General features: G+C 41.4%; 1 protein-coding gene across 1 annotated transcript in view; it reads right to left on the bottom strand.

The window, feature by feature from the left end:
• Positions 1-1,432: 1,432 nt before the first annotated feature.
• Positions 1,433-20,940, bottom strand: part of lgr4 (leucine-rich repeat containing G protein-coupled receptor 4) — a 50,504-nt gene continuing 30,996 nt past the window's right edge. The window contains exons 4-19 of the mRNA XM_056749613.1: positions 18,952-19,023; positions 17,999-18,070; positions 13,409-13,624; positions 12,395-12,466; positions 11,038-11,106; positions 10,478-10,549; positions 10,298-10,369; positions 9,813-9,881; positions 9,560-9,631; positions 8,846-8,911; positions 8,675-8,746; positions 8,265-8,336; positions 7,897-8,022; positions 7,533-7,630; positions 6,668-6,724; positions 1,433-4,404 (exon numbers count right to left, since the gene is read on the bottom strand). Of these exons, the coding sequence (XP_056605591.1) occupies positions 3,026-4,404; positions 6,668-6,724; positions 7,533-7,630; positions 7,897-8,022; positions 8,265-8,336; positions 8,675-8,746; positions 8,846-8,911; positions 9,560-9,631; positions 9,813-9,881; positions 10,298-10,369; positions 10,478-10,549; positions 11,038-11,106; positions 12,395-12,466; positions 13,409-13,624; positions 17,999-18,070; positions 18,952-19,023 (2,656 nt within the window). The 3' untranslated portion in view covers positions 1,433-3,025. The remainder of the gene's footprint in view (positions 4,405-6,667; positions 6,725-7,532; positions 7,631-7,896; positions 8,023-8,264; positions 8,337-8,674; positions 8,747-8,845; positions 8,912-9,559; positions 9,632-9,812; positions 9,882-10,297; positions 10,370-10,477; positions 10,550-11,037; positions 11,107-12,394; positions 12,467-13,408; positions 13,625-17,998; positions 18,071-18,951; positions 19,024-20,940) is intronic.

Here is a 20,940-nt window from a genome sequence, read left to right on the forward strand (position 1 = left end):
TAAGACTCCCTCTCTATTCCCTCTGGCGGTGTGAGATAAGTTTCACACTCCCAACTCCTCTGTCCTGAATGGCAGAAGTCTGTTTTTTTACCGCATAGACTCCCTGCAATGTTTTTCACTGTAATGGAGCATATAATTCCCACAAATTGTAGGTCATTTGTAGAAATTTCCCATCCCTAGTGAAGTATTGAAAATGGCAGGACAGGTTAAGAGATTATTCAAATACAGTTCTACAGTATTTGAACACCACAGTTAACATTTTAGCTTTAACATTTATCAGATACCACCTGTAAGATGTCTGCTAATGATCTGGAGATCTGGAAAACATCTGCTGTGTAAAAACATATGCTAAACATCGTCGAAAGAGCTGTTGTACATCCACATTAAATCATACACACCTTACAGACATCTTCTAGAGGTCCATATGACATCTGATGTCTCAGAGATGTAGGGCAGATGAGCGAACAGGTGCCTATCAGGGTAAAGTCCCCCCGTGATCGATAATTTTAACCCGTAAAACTTAACACATTTAAACGTTTTTTTCCTTCTATAAAATACCTTGAATGTACATATCAGCTTCATTAAAGGTCCAGTCAGAGAAATCTAGCGGCATGGTTGCGAATTGAAAACAACTGCTCGGTCCCTCCATCCTGGTCGAAACACAACGACGGCTGACAGAACATGGCGGTGTATGTAGATAGAAATAGCTCATTCTAAAGTCATAAAAACATAACACTTCATTGTCAATAGATCCTCCAAATAATTACACACTGGACCTTTAAGTATACGTAGACACATGAATATGCAATTTAGCCCCACCTCCACTCAATCACACTCTGCAGTTCCAGATGCTGCTAAAACTGAAAGTGAAACTGAGAGCTGAAACAGCAGTGAAATGTGATAATTTTAGCCGAATCTATGCATCAGCTTTGTATATTTATTCCTCAAACTGCTGATCCACAGGGGTCAAATGAGTTGATATGATTGGTTACAGATTAATGATGTCGTAAAGAGAGGCAGTTTCGAACCACATTTTTAAAATTGTCTTCAGTAACCTGCAGTTTTATGTAGAAAATACTCAGCAATGGTTTAAAATGATACATTTGCACATGGTTTGTCTTAAAGTATATTAAAAACAAATACTGTTATGTAATATCACTAAAGAGGTGTAATGTTTTGACATAAAAGTGACATTTTGGGAGCTGAAGACAGTAGTAGAAAAGATGAGCTTGTTTAGGATGACAGAAAGAATATTGCAAGAATTTACGCAAAAATCTACCCGAGATAAATAAATAAATTGACAAAATGTCTTAGATGTCTCTTCCGTAATGAGAAAAACACATAGTATGTGATACTGCTAAAAAAACACATACTACATACGTGGCTAAAACATGGCTTAACTATAATAACAAAATAAAGAAACAAGGACTGCTCTCTTTAAAGCGAATCAGTTTATTTGGTTTATAAAAATGTATCTATACAGTATGTAATTTTTCCCGGTATAAAACGTGTGACTCATTCAGTGAGAACGTACATCTAGATGCATTTACAGCCCAAGCAATCATACCAACAAATGAACATGGAAATGCGACCACACATACTACGCACTACTGGCAGCCACTACTGTTGAAGAGGTAGCTTCCACGGTTAGACAATGCATCCCATTTTTGATTAGATTAGTCCTATAAAAATAATTTACCACATGCAGACGTTTCTAAAAGTCACACAGGCATACACGCACACACACATACGCACGCGCACACACACATAGACACACAATGATTTGGAATTCTGTCAGTTCTATTAGCTATGACCTGCAAGGCTTCTTTAAAATTGTCTGCTGATGCCACAGCTTATACTGTATGACTGGCATTATGGCATCCGTGAGAATCCTCTCATGATGATTATATGTTGCTCTGGATGCTTGAACACAAATGCACGCTTTTATGTAAAGAGAAAAAATGGCTTTTCGGTTGATACAAATCTTGTTGTAATATCAGAATTTGTCTTTCACATAGAAAGTAGCAGGATTATTTAGACAGGGAGGAGCTGACCCTCTAAAACCTTTGTTTTTCACTTTACCCAGTGTACAAAATTCATATCAAAATGATCTCTTATTATTTGGATCAGGAGTAATAGCAGAATAAAAAAGCGTCATTTGCAATCCATTCATCAAATCGTTATGTCTTAAAATAAATTAGTAGAAAATGACAAGTGATTAAGGTAGAGCTCTGGTCAGGACATCCATTGTCAATGTGGAATATAAATTATTTTCCATAACAGCTAATAGCAGAGTAGTGGCATGGCCGGCTTACTCTGGCAGCTGAAAAAGAGGACTGTGATTTTACAACCACTAGCAGAATAAACTTAAAAGGAAGGAATGTCTTAAAGAAAACAAGAACACGACGTGTACACAAACATGGTCTAGGGTTCTAGATTACATTCTCATTGGCATACTGGAACTCCAGCATGAGGAACATTGCTACATGGGATCCCCTGCCATAATTAGGATTTAGGGGAATAAGGTAAAAATAACATTCCTTAAACATTGATTGATCAAACATTTATGACCGGTGAAATGGCACATATATCCCTGCTTTAAAATCAAAAAGGCTGATGTTAAAAGTATTAAGGTATCTAAAACAATGAACAAGTGAGTTATATTCTCTACCAAACAAATAGGCAGGCACTGGAAGATAAAATCATCATCTGTCAATCAGCCATGGTTGTCACTGCAACTGAATATGGCTGAGGGGGACAGGAAACAGATAACAAGCATTGTTGTTTGCAGACAACATTTGGCTCAGAGAGTCTTTCTGTATTGTCAGATTCCCTTTTCGTGGATCAAGGATTCAATCTATCCTCACAAACACATGCTCACCCAGGTGTAGGAAAAAAAGTGCTTCCGGTCTGTTCATGTCTCCATGGCTCTGCAGTCACATCTACAGCGCATCCTTTCCGAGCAGGGATGCTTCACACCCTGGAGGACTCTGTGAGCAGTGTGTGAGCGCTTGGGGATGGGAGCTCAGTCTGTCATGCGGGGGATGTTGTATGAGTAATGTACCAAAGGGAGACCGCGGCTTTGACAGAAACACGCTCGGCCGCACGCCTGCACCTTTTCCGAACTGTCCGACACGAACGAATCGCCCTCGTCTCCGTATTCCGACTGAGCAGAAAGCGTCCCGGTGTCCGGCCAGTAGCCATCTGAGCTCAGGCACTGGGGCGTGTTTGCCATCAGGGCGGGGCAGCTGTGCGACTTCACTAAATGTCTGCAGGCTGAGGAAGAGGAGGAAGAAGAGGAAGATGATGTCCTGATGTGGAGGGCGGCGTCACAGTGTTCGCACATTCCCCTGGTGTCAGCATGAAGCTTTGTGTACATTCCGCAGTCGTAACTGATGTTGTTGGACACCCCCTCGCCATCATTAGATGTCGCCAAGCCCCCTGCTACCGTCCCCTTGGTTACCGCTTTACCAACCCTCCCGCTGCAACCTCCGCCCCGTCCCCGAAGATGAAGCCAGTCATATCGGAAGGAGGGACTGAAGCAGACATACAGGACGGGGTTCAGGCAGGCGGAAAGAGGAAAGAATATGAGAGTCACCGATTTGGCCATCTCGGGTCCTCCCACTGCATTACTAGTCCCGGCCAGCAGGGGAGCAAAAGAGAAAGCCGCCACTGGGCAGAAGAAGATGCAGTTGGTAAAAATAAGCCAGGCTATATGCCGTACGGACCCGGCCTGCTCAGGGTCAGCCAGCTGGGCCCGACCTAACCTGCAGTATAGACGTGTATAGACCACGGCACTCAGCAGATAAGCTAGTGTATTCATTAGCACCAGCGCTACTGTGAACCCCAGGCCTGGCCCAGGACCTCCAGAAAATGGCAGGCAGAGAGGTGAGCCCATAGCTGAACCCTCATACAGACAGAGGCAGGCGGCTGCCACGGCCACCAATCCCAGCAGGAGCGCCGCGATACCGAACCTCCTTCGTCCTTCCCTTCTTTCGCTGCTGGATCTCAGAGCTCCTGCCTTCCCCATCAGAGTCCTCACGGCCAAGCAACGCTCCACCGCTGCTAATGCCAGCAGCAGCACGGCCCACTCAGAAGAGAACACGGCAAGGAAGCCCACCAACTGACATCCCACACCTGTTTCCCACCAAACACCGTACTCTGCGAATGAGCCCCAGGTGGCAGCGTCCAGGACCATTAGTGCTGCCACGTACACACCCGTAAGCAAGTTGGCGGAGGCCAGGAGAGCAACCAGAAGGCGGGCCGGGGAGAGGCGGGAGGTGCATGAGGAGATGGTGGCTGCGAGGACCAGGCAGTTGAAGAGCAGAGCCACCAGGCAGATGAACCACACGGTCAATCGGATCATCCAGCTACCCAACAAATGTTCACAGGGTTTGAATGCACCTGTAATGGATAAAGACAGAGAGAAAGAGACATAAAAAAATATGAAGAAGCTAATCTTAATCAAATATGTCGATTAAAGTAGAAAAACAAGGATTAAAAGGAAAAGATAAGTATGGAGCATCAAACCTACAACAATTAATGAATAAAATCATAGATATATGTAATAATTTGAAATATTATGAATAAATTAAAAAAATATGAATTCATAACTACATAAATAAATAACAAAAATTTAAGAAAAAGAGCAATAAAAAATATTTGAGGAGGATAAATCCATCTTGACCATGCCCTGTACCCTCTCTGGACCTTAATGAGGTCCTACATGGCCTTTGTGGGGCCCCTTTCGAGCCCCTGAGAGATGCCAGTCTTCCTCATTTAACGATGAAGATGGTGCTCTTAGTGGTGCTTGCCTACATCAAGAGCGACGGGGACCTCCAGCAATTCTTCTGTGTCCCGCGAATGCCTAGTGTTGGACCGGATGATTACCCTGACACCCAGGCTAGGCTACATGCCCAAGGTTCCCACCACTCCCTTTTGGGACCAGTTGATGAGCCTTCAGGCGCTCCCCTCTGGGGAGGAAGACCCAACCTCTACCGTGTTCCAGTACGTGCCCGGCGCCTCTACTTGGACCACAAGCAGAGCTTTAGGAGCTCTGAGCAGCTCTTTGGCTGTTTTGGGGGACAGCACAAGGGAGGGTTGTCTCCAAACAGAGATTGGCGCACTGGATCTTGGATGCCATTACATGGCAACCGGTCCAAGATCGCCCATGCCCACTTGCAGTGAGAGCCCACTCCACTCGGGGTATGGCTTCCTCGTGGACACTGGCCCAGGGAGGCTCTCTGGCAGAGATTTGTAATGCTGCGGGTGAGGTTTTTACAGTCTCCGTGTGGAACCAGTGTCAGCCCACGTCTTACTCAGGTGAGAGCGCTTACTGGGTGGGTGTATGCCTGTGAAAGCACCTTCTCCCCCCTGGGTGAGTCAGTGCGCTATTGAGAATACCTACTTCCCCCACTGGGCGAAGTACAGGCATTCCGTCCATCACTAAGCATTGGCAATATTGGTAGCAGACCGGGCGGAGCGGTCTGGTAGTGGTAGAGTCACCCCTATTCAGGTCGACTCCCCTGCAGGGTCGTCCCGTATGTTGACTTCTTCACTCGGTTTCCCTACTGATGAAACTGTGACCCTGGTTCAACACACCTGGGTTGTATGCTCCCTACTCTGGCTCGCGCATCCTATCCCATGTAGTTCTCTCCGATGGAGAGACCATGCTGGTGTCTCCACATGTAACCTCCCCTTGCGGTAGGATGTGGTCTCCGTAGCACACTCTTACAGTAGAGAGAGCAGTGCTTCGCAGTGTTCCCTTACTTGCCGGGTAGCTATCTCGCTAAAATAGAGAACAAAGCCACCGCCCGTGACGGTTGCGGTACGAGCTTCTAGTAGTAACTGAGTGGCTTCCTTTCCAGTAAATCAGTGGTTAGAGCATTCCGTTAACAATGCAAGGTCGTGGGTTCGATCCCAGGGGATTGCACATACTTAAGAAACACATGTATAGGATAATGCAATGTAAGTCGCATTAGATAAAAGCGTCTGCCAAATGCATAAGTGTAATGTAATGTAAATGTAACTGCTACTAGCTACCGATCTGGAAAACTACGTCTCAAGGTCGCGCTCACATGTGCGCAACCCCAGTCTGTCTCTCAACACAATGTGGAGAGACCGACTGAAAGGGAATAATATGCGTCTTCCTGCCCCAATGCTTTGCTGGCCCGCTACAGCGACCAGGAGATGTCTCTCTGGTTCCTCAGCCCAAAAGATGACTGAATGGGAGCCTCCATCTCATTTTATACCCATATGCACGGGGCGGAGACTGCTTTACATTCACCAAGTTCATCTGCGATTTTAAATTCCTCCCTGAGATGATAGGTTCTTAAGATCAAACCCCAGTCTGTCTCTCAACACAACATCTCGTTCCCTCCATCAGGGAACAAAGGTTACAGTTGTAACCGAGACGACTGGTTGAGTCAAGTTAGTTTCCTATCATTAAAATGATGTTCTATTGATTTTAATTACTACATTATTACTTTATTTATTTTAATTATTATTTATTTTGTCCTCCATAGTGTAGATAAAAACATAACACAAACAACTTGCATAATACATGTAATGTAGCAGAACTGCTTTAGTCTACTTCTGTGAGTATTTTATTACGTTCCATTACCCAGAGTTCTCAAAATGGGACAGAAAAATATGAGAGTGTATTTACCTGGGGAGGGTGAGCAGTGCATGACCAAAGGAATCCGCTCCATCTCCTCCTCACCACCTAACACATATAGATAAATATCCACGTCAGCTCACAAAGGGATGTAATCACTTTTGTTGCCAGCAGTTTAGATATTAATGGCCGTGTGTTGAGTTATTTTGAGGGGACAGCAAATTTACACATTTATACAAGCTGTTCACTCACTACTTTACATTGTAGCAAAGTGTCATTTCTTCAGTGTTTTCACATGAAAAGATATAATAAAATATTTACAAAAATGTGAGGGGTGTACTCACTTCTGTGAGATACTGTATGTAAACCCTTATACCACACACACATACACAGCCAGACCACCTCATTCGATCACATGTAACTACACAATAATGTTGTGTTCTAACTAGGCATAACACAAGATTCCAATGAAATCAAAACGGCCGCATGATGCAACCTCAACCAATCAAAACAATGTGTGACCAGGTTCTCAGTTTTACACTCATCAGCTACACAGCTTGTTCCGAGTTTAATCAAATAACACATAGCTTGTATTTATATCCATTACGTGACGATTGAGACTTAAACTCTTTATAATGTTCCCTGTGGAACCTGAGAGATAATTTAATATCAAATGTTTCCCAATTTACAATCAGTCCCTCCTAGGCTTCTCCATGTTTAATGTTTTGTATCCACGAGGAGCAAGATTTTGCTCAGAGATGTCATTTGGGTGGAAACAAAAATGTAGCTGAAATGAAAACCATTTCAGTCGCATCTGGTTATGGCAGACACTTAGCATTTATCGCTCGGCACTTTGCCGTGTTGCGCCCGGTAAGGATGTGTGCTGAGCTCATCACAGTGTAGATTAATGTCATACCGAATGCATTTCTCCTCTCCTCATCCTCGGCAGGGCTGATTGCACTGTCACATGCTACAAAAGCACAACACTGGTAGGCATAGGGAACCGTTATAGACCTGCGGAGACATAGAGGGAGAAAATGAGTGCGAGAGAAATAAGACATTGTGACATGATGGTCTTACTGGAAGAGATACTTAATTATAAGTATTTCAATCAGAGAACATCTCATCTCTCTCTGAGCAAACTGTGTGTGATAACAGAATACAGGTGAGGAATGACATGGTTGTGCCATTATTTATACAAACTAAACTGGGACACAAGAGCAACCATAAGGACCTGTAATCAGTCACGTCTCATAATTAAAGCTGTGAAGAGCTCCAACCTGAGTTTGGGTAGACTTTTAGCTGTCAGTCCGTTCCTCAGCTCCACGTTTCCAATCAGTTTCAGCTGGTTCAGTGCACTCAGTCCTGCTGTGGGAACGCCGGCTAGGGAGTTCAGACTCAGGTCCCTAATGGCATGATGGAAAAAAGGCAATTATATGCATGTACGCACAAACACAAGCAACCCCTGCATGGCTTTGTTGTCTCATCACATGTGCTGTGGTGAAAAAAAATTCAAATGTAAAATATCAGGAAATGATCTATGAGTCCAAAACAGAATTAGTTGATTTTGATTAAAGAGTGTGTTCATTTGTGAATGTGTTAATAAATGGAGCAGATGAGTTATGGTGTTGTTTGAAAGAAGACTCACAGGTTGGTGAGAGCGCTGAGTGAAAGGAAGGCATCTCTGTGGATAAACTTGATCTGGTTTCTGCTCAGGTCTCTGTAGAGTGGTGACAAAACAAACATACACAGGCTGAACATATACAGATGGCTCTGGGGAAAGATGTAGAATTCAGGTCAAGCCTCCTGTGAGTCCCTTTACTGTGTGTGATAGTTAAACTGCTATTCTTTAAGGGCAGGCATAATGTACAGGCGATCACATTATTCTCCAATCAATATTTAATGGCTTCTACTTTATTTAGTAGGTAATAATTCCTTTTTAAACAGGGTAATAAACAGTCATTCTCGAGAAACAACTTTTAGGGTTTTAGTACCAAACCAATAAGCCTGTCTGGCTTTGTGATTATGACAATGTCCAACAGCAAATGTGATACTTACAACACTCTAAGGCTGGTCATGCCCTGAAAAGTGCCCCTGTCAATCTGTTGAATTTGGTTATGCTGTAGACTTCTGCAAAACCACAGAATTAAGAAAAACAATCAGTGCACGTTCACACGACACATTTGTGTCTGAACATCAGGGAAAATGTGGCACGGTTCTGCAACTCACATGTCTTGAAGTCTTACGCAGCCCTGAAAGGATGGCAGGTCTTGGATTTCATTATAGGACAGATCACTGTGGGAACACACACGAAATACTGAGAAACACAGCTTGCGAGACAGAGACATTTTGATGAAGTTTAGACAGGACCTAGATCAGCGTCTAACATCTGTGATGTTTAAAGTAGTCGGGCAGGGTGATGGCTGGCTTCTACCTCGCTCTCCTCTGGGAGGTCATTAGACGTCACTTCAAAATATCCCCCCGCAGCTGAGCCTCTGACGGGCAACTGCGCACAGGTCTGTGAGGTGGATGACGTTTGACTGACGCACACTGTGTTTTTGCGTGATGGTGTGTGTGAAACGGTGGGGAGTGTTTAGATTTGACTGACATGTCAAGCATATGTCAGTAGTTTGACTGACAGCACAGCCTTGAAGGCTTTGCGGTGACCGTGTGAGCGTTCTGAGCGACGGCTAACCTTTGTGTGTTCAGGGGCTTGTAACTGATGTTTAATTACAGAGAGCTTGAGGCTGTAACAGGCACATCATTGGCCGCTCATGGACATCTGACTGACAGGTGTTGAGAACTATTATGAGAGGTATTCTCTGCTTGAAAAGTGCGTGTGTGTGGTTACAAAGAGGCGTGTAGTGTTATTACTATGTTGTGTGTTGTGAGGGGAACTGAAGTGTCAGGCGTGTTTGTATGTCACGCTCGGGTCGCACTTACAGCGTACGTAACATGGTCAATTCTTCACACAGGTCTGCTGATATGCTTCTGATTTTAGTTCCTGTTAAAGTCCTGGACAACACAAAGTACAAAAGGGGATTTAAAACAAAGTATGCACTTTATTAAGTATCTGGTCTCTTACTTTTTGTTTGTTTTATGAGAATGTACTATTGTTCCTAATAGGAAACTTGACATCATTGGTTGGCTAAGGATTTGTTTATCAATGACACTGTGCAGTATAAAATGAACTCACAGGCTCTCTAGATTTCCTGTTCCAGTCAGGCTTGGGAAATCCTGCATCATACTGGCACCACGTAGCATTCTGAAATATGTAACCAATTTAAAGGGAACAAATCATCAGTATTCAGTATTTGTCCCCATTCACCTACATTGCTTATAAAACACAATTGGCAGAAAACCTCATCAGTTTTTCACATCAACTTCATTTTTAAAGTGATATTTCACGTAAAATTAGTATTCTGTAATCATTTAGTTACCCTATTGTCATTTGAAACCTGTATAACTTTCTTTCTTTCGCAGAACACAAAAAGATATATTTAAAAAAAATAGAACAGTATTGGCACCCATTAACTTCTATTGTATAGAATATTTTTTTGTGTGAACTGTCCTGTAAGGTGTAATAAACTGAAACATATACAGTGGTTAAGGGGGAGTATGTCTCATGTGATAAAGCTCAATAATTAGCGTGCTCAAGAACATGAATATTGTTTTGCTTACAAAGAGTGCAGGTCTGACAGGTTCTGGAAGGCAGTAGTTCCCACGAAGGAGAGGGGGTTGTCAAAAAGATGGCTGCACACACAGAATTATTACATCTTATTTACAGACAATATAAAATATACAGGATTTTCATGTGTGAATATTCCATGTTTAGGGGCATGAGTGTGAGCGTTTGCTTACATTGTACGTAACAGTGGGTTCCTATAAAAGGCTCCCTCAGGGATGGATGCAATGTTATTGCTGTGAAATCCTCTGGCAAAAAGAGAGAGGAAAGAAATCATTAGGAAATCAGCAAGCCAAAAACGGTTAAGTAGCTCTGTGAGATAAGCAATCTGAAGTGTTCTCCATCAGGTCTACATTACTGGTCACAACAAGCAGTTCTACATCTCAACGCTAGATGGCCTCTCTGCACATTAGTGATTTTTAATGTACACTCAATCCAAGGCTCTGTGTCTGGATTACAAAACACAATGGCAAGAAACACACAGCTATTGGGGGACTTTAAGTATTCTTAGTTTACTATTCTAGTTTTCCTTCTTTGTAGATTTTCAAGACTATCTTTTACAAAGATGTTCTGCAAATCTGTAATCTGTGTTTTTCGTTTGAGCTCCGGGTTCAAAAATCCCCTTTTTCTGAACAATGATTTACATCAACAACTGACCTAGAAAAAAATGGCTGAAGGGGAAACTATTGCAATGACTGTAAATGAGTGTATGATTGCAATTGTTGTTGATCCTCACAGTTCTTTCAGCTTGGGCAGATTCTGAATGGCCTCCGGGAAGGTCTTCAGATTGTTGAAGTTTAGATCCCTAAAAGGACACAGATAAAAGTTATTCATATTAAGCTAAAACATCCCTGGTGTAAGTTTAGCTAACCCCGGCTTCTCCTAATACAGCAAATTGTTATTGTCCTGCTTAATTCAATAAAGCAATATAATATGTTTTTTCCTGAGGGGACCATCTTTGCTTCAGGTCTACTAAACAACAGGCACATAAATTAAGAGTTTTTGTCAAAGCACAAAAACAAACAGTTTGAAAAGAAAAGCTGAAATTAAAAAGAAAAGAAAATCTGTTTGTTGAAATCAATGATTCTGTTTATAATCCCCAGCGAGGACAGCTGCTCGGCTGATTTCTTCACTGTGTATTGTTTGTCTTTACCGCCACACGATACAACTTGGCATTATAGCCCTAATGCCCCTGTCCCACTCTCCTCCCCAGGGGCACAGGACGTTGGCGTGCCCTCATCCTGTCCTAATTATTGCCGGAGTAAGTAAATAAAGTAGAGTCAGTGATGGCTATCTGCCTTTCCCTTCCCCTCGTCTCTTCCTCCCTGATGTGGTGGATGCTTGCTAAACGAACTGTGGTAAGTGGAGAGAGAGAACGAAGGCAATAAGGTAAAGCCAAGGCTCCTAAAAAGACTCTTTGTCCTCTATCAGTATACTGTAAATCCTGATTAAATGAGTTCAGGCGAATCGGTAATGACTCATTGGAGTTGCCTGACCTAATGAAGGTTGATCACTACTTGCATCTTAATATCCAAAACATGTGGTGTATCAGTGCCTAAATCCTATAAACTGTAATTCAGCTGGCACAAACTCTTCAGACCGAGCTAGCAAACTGGGGTTCTTTAAAGTCCCGGCAATCTAAACAATATTTTGTAATAATAGCTTTTCATCAAGGTTTCAATGGAGAGAGTTAAAGAGCGAGACATCTGTTCTAGGATTAAACCCGACTGCATTTGCCCGTGTTTTAAACCAACATTCGAAAAACAAATACTGTCAGCTAAAGCATCTCTCTACAGTAGTGTGCTTTTGTTGATCTCTTTGATCCTAAAACTTGCAGAAGAGGGCGCTATAACAGCAGATAACCCTCAAACAGAACAAGCACTGTCCCTGTGCCCACAAAGAATTGATTCACAGTGGGAAAGTTTCCATATTATCTTGTAATTCACTATTTAATGAGCATGAAATAAGCTAAAGGTCTGATAAAAACAAATGCAAGGATTTTGTTACTGATGTGAGATCCACTGCAACACAAGTCAATTCACTGTAACATTCTCTTAAACGACATGAAGTGTAATCGCATAATGTACACTCACAATGTCTCTAGGTTGTCGAGCCCATTAAAGCAGTTTTTCCCAATCTCCTGGATCCGATTATTGTGTAGATGCCTGAATGAAAAAATATGTCAAATAAAAATTATTTAAAGAGATGTACAGTATGCCATTTTTAACCCTCAATTATCAAACGAAATCATCATTATCTCACTTTTATGTTTTTTCAAATCTGTATACATTTAATAGTGGTCAAGAACAAAGAAATGTAAACAGATTCGGAAAAAATCAAAGTAAATAGCGACAGAATTTTCATTTTTGGGTGAACTATTCCTTTAAGTGAGTGACGAAATGACTAAATACTTCAAACAATCATGGATTACAGCGGAAATATATACAGACAGATAAAGAAATGTAAAAACTTCTCATGCGATCTATCCAGCATGAATCCGCCCAATGCATCATTTTTAAGATGGCACGGGATGTCTACTTTTCCCAAATGTTCCAGTCATTAAAAAGATACACTGCTCAACACCACACCAACGCAAACATGTTGTGTCTCTGAACGGATAACTCATCAGGTGCTCGCAAGAGCACTTCGCTGCGCAGGTCTGTGTGTTTGTTCAGCCTACATAACGGATTAATTGGCCCTTTACTCTGAAGAAAAATATTTTCCGGCAGCTGGAATGTAATTGGTAAATCAGACCCACAGAGAAGCGTCCAGAAGAGAGACGCAGGGCTTTTAGCCTCTGTTTGACTCTGCAAGACACAAGGGTCCATTCTGCTTCCCTCTCAGAAAACCTCTGTCCACGTCGCTGTGTACCTGTGTGTGTACTTAACCATGTGCAAGTTTATATGCATGACTGTTTTATGAGCAGCCAAGGACCACAGTTAGTTTAGCACATTGATTGATTTAACCGATGTGTGGTGAAAGGCAGCCGACCGAGGTATTTATCAGTATTAGAAGCAGAATATCAAGAATTACTCCAGTGTGTGTAGTCTCTTTTATTCAGAACAGTATTGAATATTGTTGTAAAACTGCTCAGGTATGGGACTCACAGCACGACCAGGCTGGAGAGATTGGCGAAGGCGTTGTCCGGGATGCGTGTGATCCGGTTGAGGGCCAGCGTCAGGGCCTGAAGGTTGCTCTGATGCTGCAGGGGGCCGACAGGAACCTCGGTCAAGCTGTTGTCATCCAACCAAAGATGCCTGAGCTGCTGGAGACCCTCAAAACTGTCCTCAGGCACAGACGTAATGTGGTTTGCGTCCAACCGTCTGCAGAGAAAAAGGGGAGAGATTGACTAAACATCTGTGGGCTTGCTTTAAAAAAAATGCTTTTTCTTATCAAAACAGATGCTTCAGGAAATACACCACCAGGGGAGAACGCATAACAGTGGGCTGTCATGTAGGTGCTAAAACATCAGTTAGCACTCACAGTCCAAGCACTGCGTGCGGTGTTAAAGAAACACAAGCCATTTCCATGATCTCACTATGCTGGCCTCTCTATTCACACAGCCCAGGTGGGAGTCTTGTAGACCCACTCAGGGGCCCCTTGACTGGGATTATGAGAGAATGGGACCACACCTTGCAGGCTCCCCGAGGGCTCGTGACCGAGGCCATGGTGCTGTGTCAAATACTGTAGATGCTTAAAAGATCTGACTCAGTGTCCAAATGTCTCTCAAGCAATGTATTTGTCTAGTAGATTCAAGTAAAGCCAATGGTGTTAACATCACTGGGCAGGAAGGAAAGACTTCACTTAAACTTTGGTCAGTTCCTCAGAAGCTGAGAAGACTTTAATGTCTCTTTCAAGTATGATTTTATGATAGCTTCACTCAGGACTTTTTTATTGCTTTTAGGGAATATAAAACAAGATTTTAACTTTTTTACACATATTTCTTCATAGAAGATATTTAAATAGGAAGGGATGGAACAAAAAAAGGGGGAAAGGAAGGTAAATTAGGGATGAGGGGCTATGCTTCACGTCATGCCTCCACCACTTTTAGCTGTGACATATTTACGATTAAGCACTAGCCTCAAGTAACTTATTGCTTTTATAAAACTGTTATCACATGAGACAAATATTAAAGTCGGAAAATATGTATCAAAGCCTTCCTTCCACTAGACAAAATCGATCTACTGTAAGCAGCAACAGAATGATTAGTTTACATTGCTAAGGGTGCGTAGTGGCACACAGAATAGTTATGTGAACTGGTCATAACGGTGTCTTATCGTGAATGAAGCAAGGCTATTGACCAATCAGAATCGAGGCCTGGAGCTAACCGTGTTATAAATTAAAAAGTAAGGCCCTGAGATCTAAAATTGGACTGAGTTCCTACCACAGGAGCCAATCACAGGGAGGAAGGGTTTGATGAGTAAAAATGGTGGGGTGGTGACTTCCTGTTTATGAATGGCTGACAGGCTATGCTCTACTCCCCTTCCCTGGAAGATTATACAATTAAAAGCACACAAAAAAATATTTTAAGCAGCATTTGCAGTCTACTTTTTATATACCAGCCTTTCAAGGCAACAGAAATTAAACCTTATAAGCAACTGTAATAGTTATAGTCTTAACCTCCAAATAGTTTGCCGTCAACATTGCTAAACTGTTGAAACAATACTCCAAAAAGAGTACAAACACACACTGATTAGCTTTTCTATTCTCATCTAAAACCTTTGAGCACTTTCTGTGCATGAATTTTTATTAACTGACATTTCCACAGTGCATTATGGGATTGTCTTTTTTCAGTGAAGGATACACTGTCTTAGAATTTTGCCGTGAGCGTATCTACCATGACTTAAACTGTTGTCTATATAGGCAGCTTCCTAGGTTTTGGAACAGCAACACAAATTAAAACAACAAGGCGGGGAGGTTATGAATGCCTCTGTGTAATGGAAATATATTACAGAGGTCTTGAGGCTCTACCAGATGAAAATATAAACACAGCTCATAATTGTTCACAATAGACTGGCCTGGAAGAGTTTACATACAGTTTAACTTGAGCTTTAACCAACATGTTCCCTCAATGCTCTCTCAGGTTCTCTCAATGGTGGACGAAAGACCGCACATTCTCTAATGAACCAACAGCGAGTGAAAACAAGTTTGCAGCGTGTGTATACACTTCTCCTGTTTGTGTGTGATTCTTCAGGAGAACCTTTCAGCACAGCGAGGTATTCGTGAACTAAAGCGAGAGATCATCTAAAGTGACGTGTGCTTTGGATATGAACTCTGGATCACTTTCAGCTTTGGCACACTTAAGAGTGTCTTATTCTCAGCCCTACAAGAAGCAGTCTACACAAACTCAAAAAAAATCATTCTCACACAATAGGCATGATGTGGGTCCAGTGAATGAAAAGTAAACTAAAATCAATGAATGAACACCATGGCGCTCAAAATTCCTTGGAGTTTCATTCTAAAAGGGATTGTTAGTTTGTGAATCGACTAAATCATGAATTCAGGAGTCAACGCTTATCTATAGAGATACTATCTGTCAGCTGCTGTGTGTGCCGCTTGTTTTAAATGTGCAGATCTGGGCATGTCCACATCAGCCGCTGCCAAAGCTGAGCTCACACTGACTTACACATATAGAGCATATTTGAGACATTAAAATGACAGACAAATGGTAGGGGGGCAGAGGCGAGAGAGAGGGTGGTCTTAAAGGGATCCCCCACCCAAAAAAATCTGTCATTATTTAATCACCCCCTAGGGTTTCAAATCTATATCAATTTCTCTGTTCTGTTGAACAATAAATGTATTTGGAAAAATGTTAACAACTGACATTTCTGGGATATCACTGACTACCATAGTAGGAGCAATTTTTGTATCGTTTTCTTTGTTCCGCTGAAAAATGTATGAAAGCAAACAGTTTGGTCACCTTTGACTACCATTTATTTTTTTCCTAATATGGTAGTCAATGATGTCCCAGAAATGTCTGTTGCTAAAAAAAATCTTTGTGTACAACAGAACTAAGAAATGTATACTGGTTTGGAACAATGTGGTGGGTAGTCATTCATGACAGAATCTTTATTTTTGGATGGAGTTTACCTTTAAGGCTATTAAATTAAACTTGGAAACCTTGACCACCAATGCCAGTCTAATTTTAAATGCATTAGCAGCTCACAAGTATGTTAAGAGTTATCCCTTTATAAGCTATTCATTTATTAAACAAACCAAACCATAGATTTAACCCTCGTGGAAGGTTTAAGGATTATTGTAGAGGATAAATAATTGCTCTCTGGTCTGTTAACTGGCAAACCACCGAATTGACTTTTGAGGTTAGACGTAACCGATATTAACCAGATCTCTGCAAACTATATGACAGCGGTGGTCACTCAAAATTGACGGTTCACTCGGAATAGATGGTCATTAGATTATAATTGTGGTTTTGCATGTAATGCTCTATAGAGTTGTTTTCCATCCAAATAATCTTCGACTGCTGAAGCTACAACATTAAATGTTGAAGAGAACATCAAGAATTTGTGTAAGGCTCAGTGTAAGAGCAGGGCAGAATGGCTGTATGAGGTAAAGTAAAAAAGCTCTTGTGTTTTCTGGAGGGTTTGTGTCAGTCCTGTTCTCCTCAGAAATGTCACTGTAATCAGGGAGTGTTTTTTTTTTTTTTGGTAGACTGATTAACGCAGCTGAGGAACCTGTACAGAGAGCCTGCGGGGTGAACACATTCCCACTCGACTGCTCTCTCTCTCACTTTTACAGGCTTGCTTGCCTCTTGTGCCCCTCTTTCCTTTCTTTTTCTTTCATCTAAAGCTTCTGCTCTGACTATATCCCACTCTTTCTCTCATCGTCTATGCTGAGGGGCAGAAGGCACGTTGATTGACAGGTCCTTCTCTGAGGCTTTATCCGAAAGGAGGTGGACTGTGCCAAAACACATTACTTCAGCACCACAGTAAAAAGAGAAGAAAAACACACGACATGAGGGGGTATAGGAGAGAGAGAGATGTGGGGAGGTGATATTGGTCGAAAGCTGCATTTTTTAAACATATATGGTCCCACAGCAGGAACAACAACTTGACAATATCTCACTGAGACAAACTAAAAGGACACAGAATACACAATATTCATATACACAAACACATACACAAGTTTGTTTTTTATAATGTACATTGTGGGGACTTTCTATAGACGTCATGATATTATACTGTACAAACTGTACTGGTCATACCCTTAACCCCTAAACCTAACTTTTCATCAAAAATGTTCTGCATTTTAACATTGTTAAAAACAAAATTAAGTATGTCTAATAATTAATTTGAATCATAATGTAGGTGGTTTAGACTTGTGAGGACATTTGGTCAATGTATAGAATATGTGTGTACCTATATAATTATACATTCAGCTCAACCAGTAATTATACTTTGACTCACAACATTTACTGTTTAAAAGCTTAGGATCACTTAAAGAAAATGTTTCTCAGGACCTTAAAACCCTTTGATCTGAAGGCTTACATTTCGTAAACCGTTTATAGATAAATATAATTGTACCGACACATGATTTTTTCTTCACTGCAAATCCAATTTCCAATTCATGAAATTCAAGAAATTCAACCATTTCATGTTTTCCGAATAATGAAGAACAAGCTGTCAAAAATGGGAAGTTTAGGCATTTTAGTCTTTGGAGAAAAGGAAAGAAATACTTACAATGACTGCAGGGCATGGAGATTCTTAAGTGCTGCACTGGGGACAGTTTTCAATTGATTATTCTGAAGCATCCTACAAGCAAAATATTTACATTGTTAAAAACCACAGCGTATCACACAGTGTTCATTTCTATGACACACAATTCTGTGTTACACAATGCTATTCATTCATTGCTATGCCCGAAATAACCCATAAGTTTTAATATTAATGGGATGTGTGTGTGTCTTGTTCTAAACTAATCTGAGTGCATATCTTGCTTCCTCCACACTATCAGCTCTCTCTGGCGTCACTCAAATGGCACAGGCCAGAACGATAACTTTCCCTGCTCTATGCCAGGTCACAGTGCACACAACTACACACACTTATACAAACACACATGCATTTCTGAAAACCAATATAGTCACATACAAACGAACCCAGCCGGGAGGCATTCACAAACAAATGGCCACAGTAAATTAAAACTCCCAAATCATCTTCAACATCTACAGTTTGAAAGCCCTTAAAATTTGTTCAGAAACCAGTTTCACTAATTCCTTTCCAACATCACACACTACAAACTCTGGAAGAACCGCGGGCCCTGGACAAGGACAGGAAGAGGAAAAATAAGCTTTATGTAAAACGTGGCTGAGAGGACCAGACAGCTGATAAGCTGCATTTGAATTGGACACCTGAAGGACAAAACCTGAATCACAGCAGAGAGAGAGAGAGAGAGAGAGAGAGAGAGAGAGAGAGAGAGGGGAAGGGAGAGAGGTAGAGAGAGATGGAGAATGCATCATAATGACAGGTTCTCCATCACACACTGACAGACTTGCCGATCCAGTAGCAGCAAAATTCCTGTTTGTACACAAAGGCACTTAACAACTCAACAAAACACACAGCAGGATATACTGCTCTCTCAATGCGTTCTGCAAAAACTTGTATTGTTTGTGTGTTTGTGTGTGTGTAGTACTCACAGGACTTTAAGCTGGTGGAGGCCAGAAAGAGCCTCTGGGTGGATGAAAGCAAGGTCATTACCAGCGAAACGTCTAAAGAAAGAAAAAGAGAGAGTTTGTTAATTTCAGTGACGTCAAATTGTCTGACGGAAAGCTGGGGGAAAACGTCAAAAGGAGTGACAGTTTTGGATAGAAGTTCAAGAACAAATAAGTAACATATAACAATAAGAATACTTTTGACTCCTGTTTGTATTATGGTTTCATAAACAGCACTTGCGGCCATTGCAAAATATAGACTAGTTCCGTGATCACACATTCAACACATGTCAACCAAATACGAACAGACAGTCAGGTAAACATATTTTCTTGCTGATATTATGAATAAAATGTACTTTATTGGTTATCAATAGTGTCATAATGCAATAAAGGGCAGTTTTATGATTTGCTTATTATTTTATTTACATTAATGCATTTGGCAGAAAATGTTATCCAAAGTGACATTCAGTGCATTAAAGCTATACATTTTATAATTTTGTATCAATCCACGTGTTTCCTGGGAACCAAAGCCACAACATTTTGCACTTGTAATACAATGGTTTAGTTACGAATGTGCAGCAGTTGTTAAACTGTATATTTAAAGAAAATAGTTTTTATGTTTAAATTCTGCCTTGGTCTAACAGTTCAATATGTACAGTAGCTGATATGCGCCTTGCTGACAGTAGTGTGAATGATGAGCGTTGGCCTCTGCTGAGGTGATAACTTCTTCTCTAAAGGTTCACTCGTTGGCTGGCGCAAATACTCCAAAAGTGTCAGAATGTGTTGGCTTCAAGTCGATGAGCAGATATGTTTTAGAAATGGCTCTTTCTAAGGTAATGAAAACATAAATAAGATCTGTAACATCTATATACACATCTAGAGACAGTTATGTGTTATATTGCATTTATGTCAATAGATCCCCCAAAAATACGTACAGCACATTAAATTTCATGTTAATTTATTCGGTAAGAGGCACACGTTAAGTTGCATAATGTCAGCACGTATTTGTCACAAAATACTTTATCACAAACCGGGCCTGGTTCATGGGGGTCCCGATCAAGGTTGGGTGAAACTGTACACTTACATGTAATTCAAAGTGCTTAGACTGATGAGCAATGAGGGCTTGTCTGTGAAGGTGTTGGGTAAGACAGGCAGAGGGTCCACATAACTTTACCAAATCAGGCCTGAGAGATTTACACCAGATTTATCACCCACTGAAACTGGAGTCTGAGAACTCTCTCCCACTCTTCCAACTCTCTTATCATCTCCTGCTCGCGTCTGCCAGGAGCAGCTGCAGGCTGCAATGCCGGAGGGTAAGAGAAAGCATACAGTTACCTCTCCTGGACTGCACGCATTTATCTTAGATCCTCCTGTAGAGACGTTTACAGCTTGAGGCTAAATAAACCGTCTCTTGGTGGCACTTAGATGCATGAAATAACATTTAGAAATTGTAAAAATGTCCTTGACGTCTGTAGCTGCACCTGTCTATAGATTCACATGGGCGTGGCTAGTTTTGAACTTTAGTACTCCCTTTATTGATTTGCAGAGGCCAATACCTGATTGTAATCTCCAGTTATGTTGTTAACAGTACAACAATATACTTCATTGTGCTGGTTGATGTTGCAAGCTCTTTTTTATTTACCTTTTTTTATTACACACTGGTTTATAGCACGTATAGTTTTACCATTTACTGCACTTTACAGAATATGACACCTCTCTCTCCCCCTATTGCATGTTATATATCCATGAGCTTTGCACGAGCAGAAGAGAGAGAAGAGGAATAAAAATAAGCTTTTATGCAATAAAAAATCAAACAGCAATTAGGTCTTTGAAATCCATAGATACGTAGCTCTCTCATTCAGTGGCACATAACTGGCAAACAATATATTATACATGTCTTTGAAAAATGGAGAGGTAACACAGATGAATATGAACAGAGGTTGACAATGGGGGCCGGACTTATTTTTAAAGTTA

Source organism: Triplophysa dalaica, chromosome 1 (genome assembly GCF_015846415.1).
Source record: "Triplophysa dalaica isolate WHDGS20190420 chromosome 1, ASM1584641v1, whole genome shotgun sequence".
Lineage (NCBI taxonomy): Eukaryota > Metazoa > Chordata > Actinopteri > Cypriniformes > Nemacheilidae > Triplophysa > Triplophysa dalaica.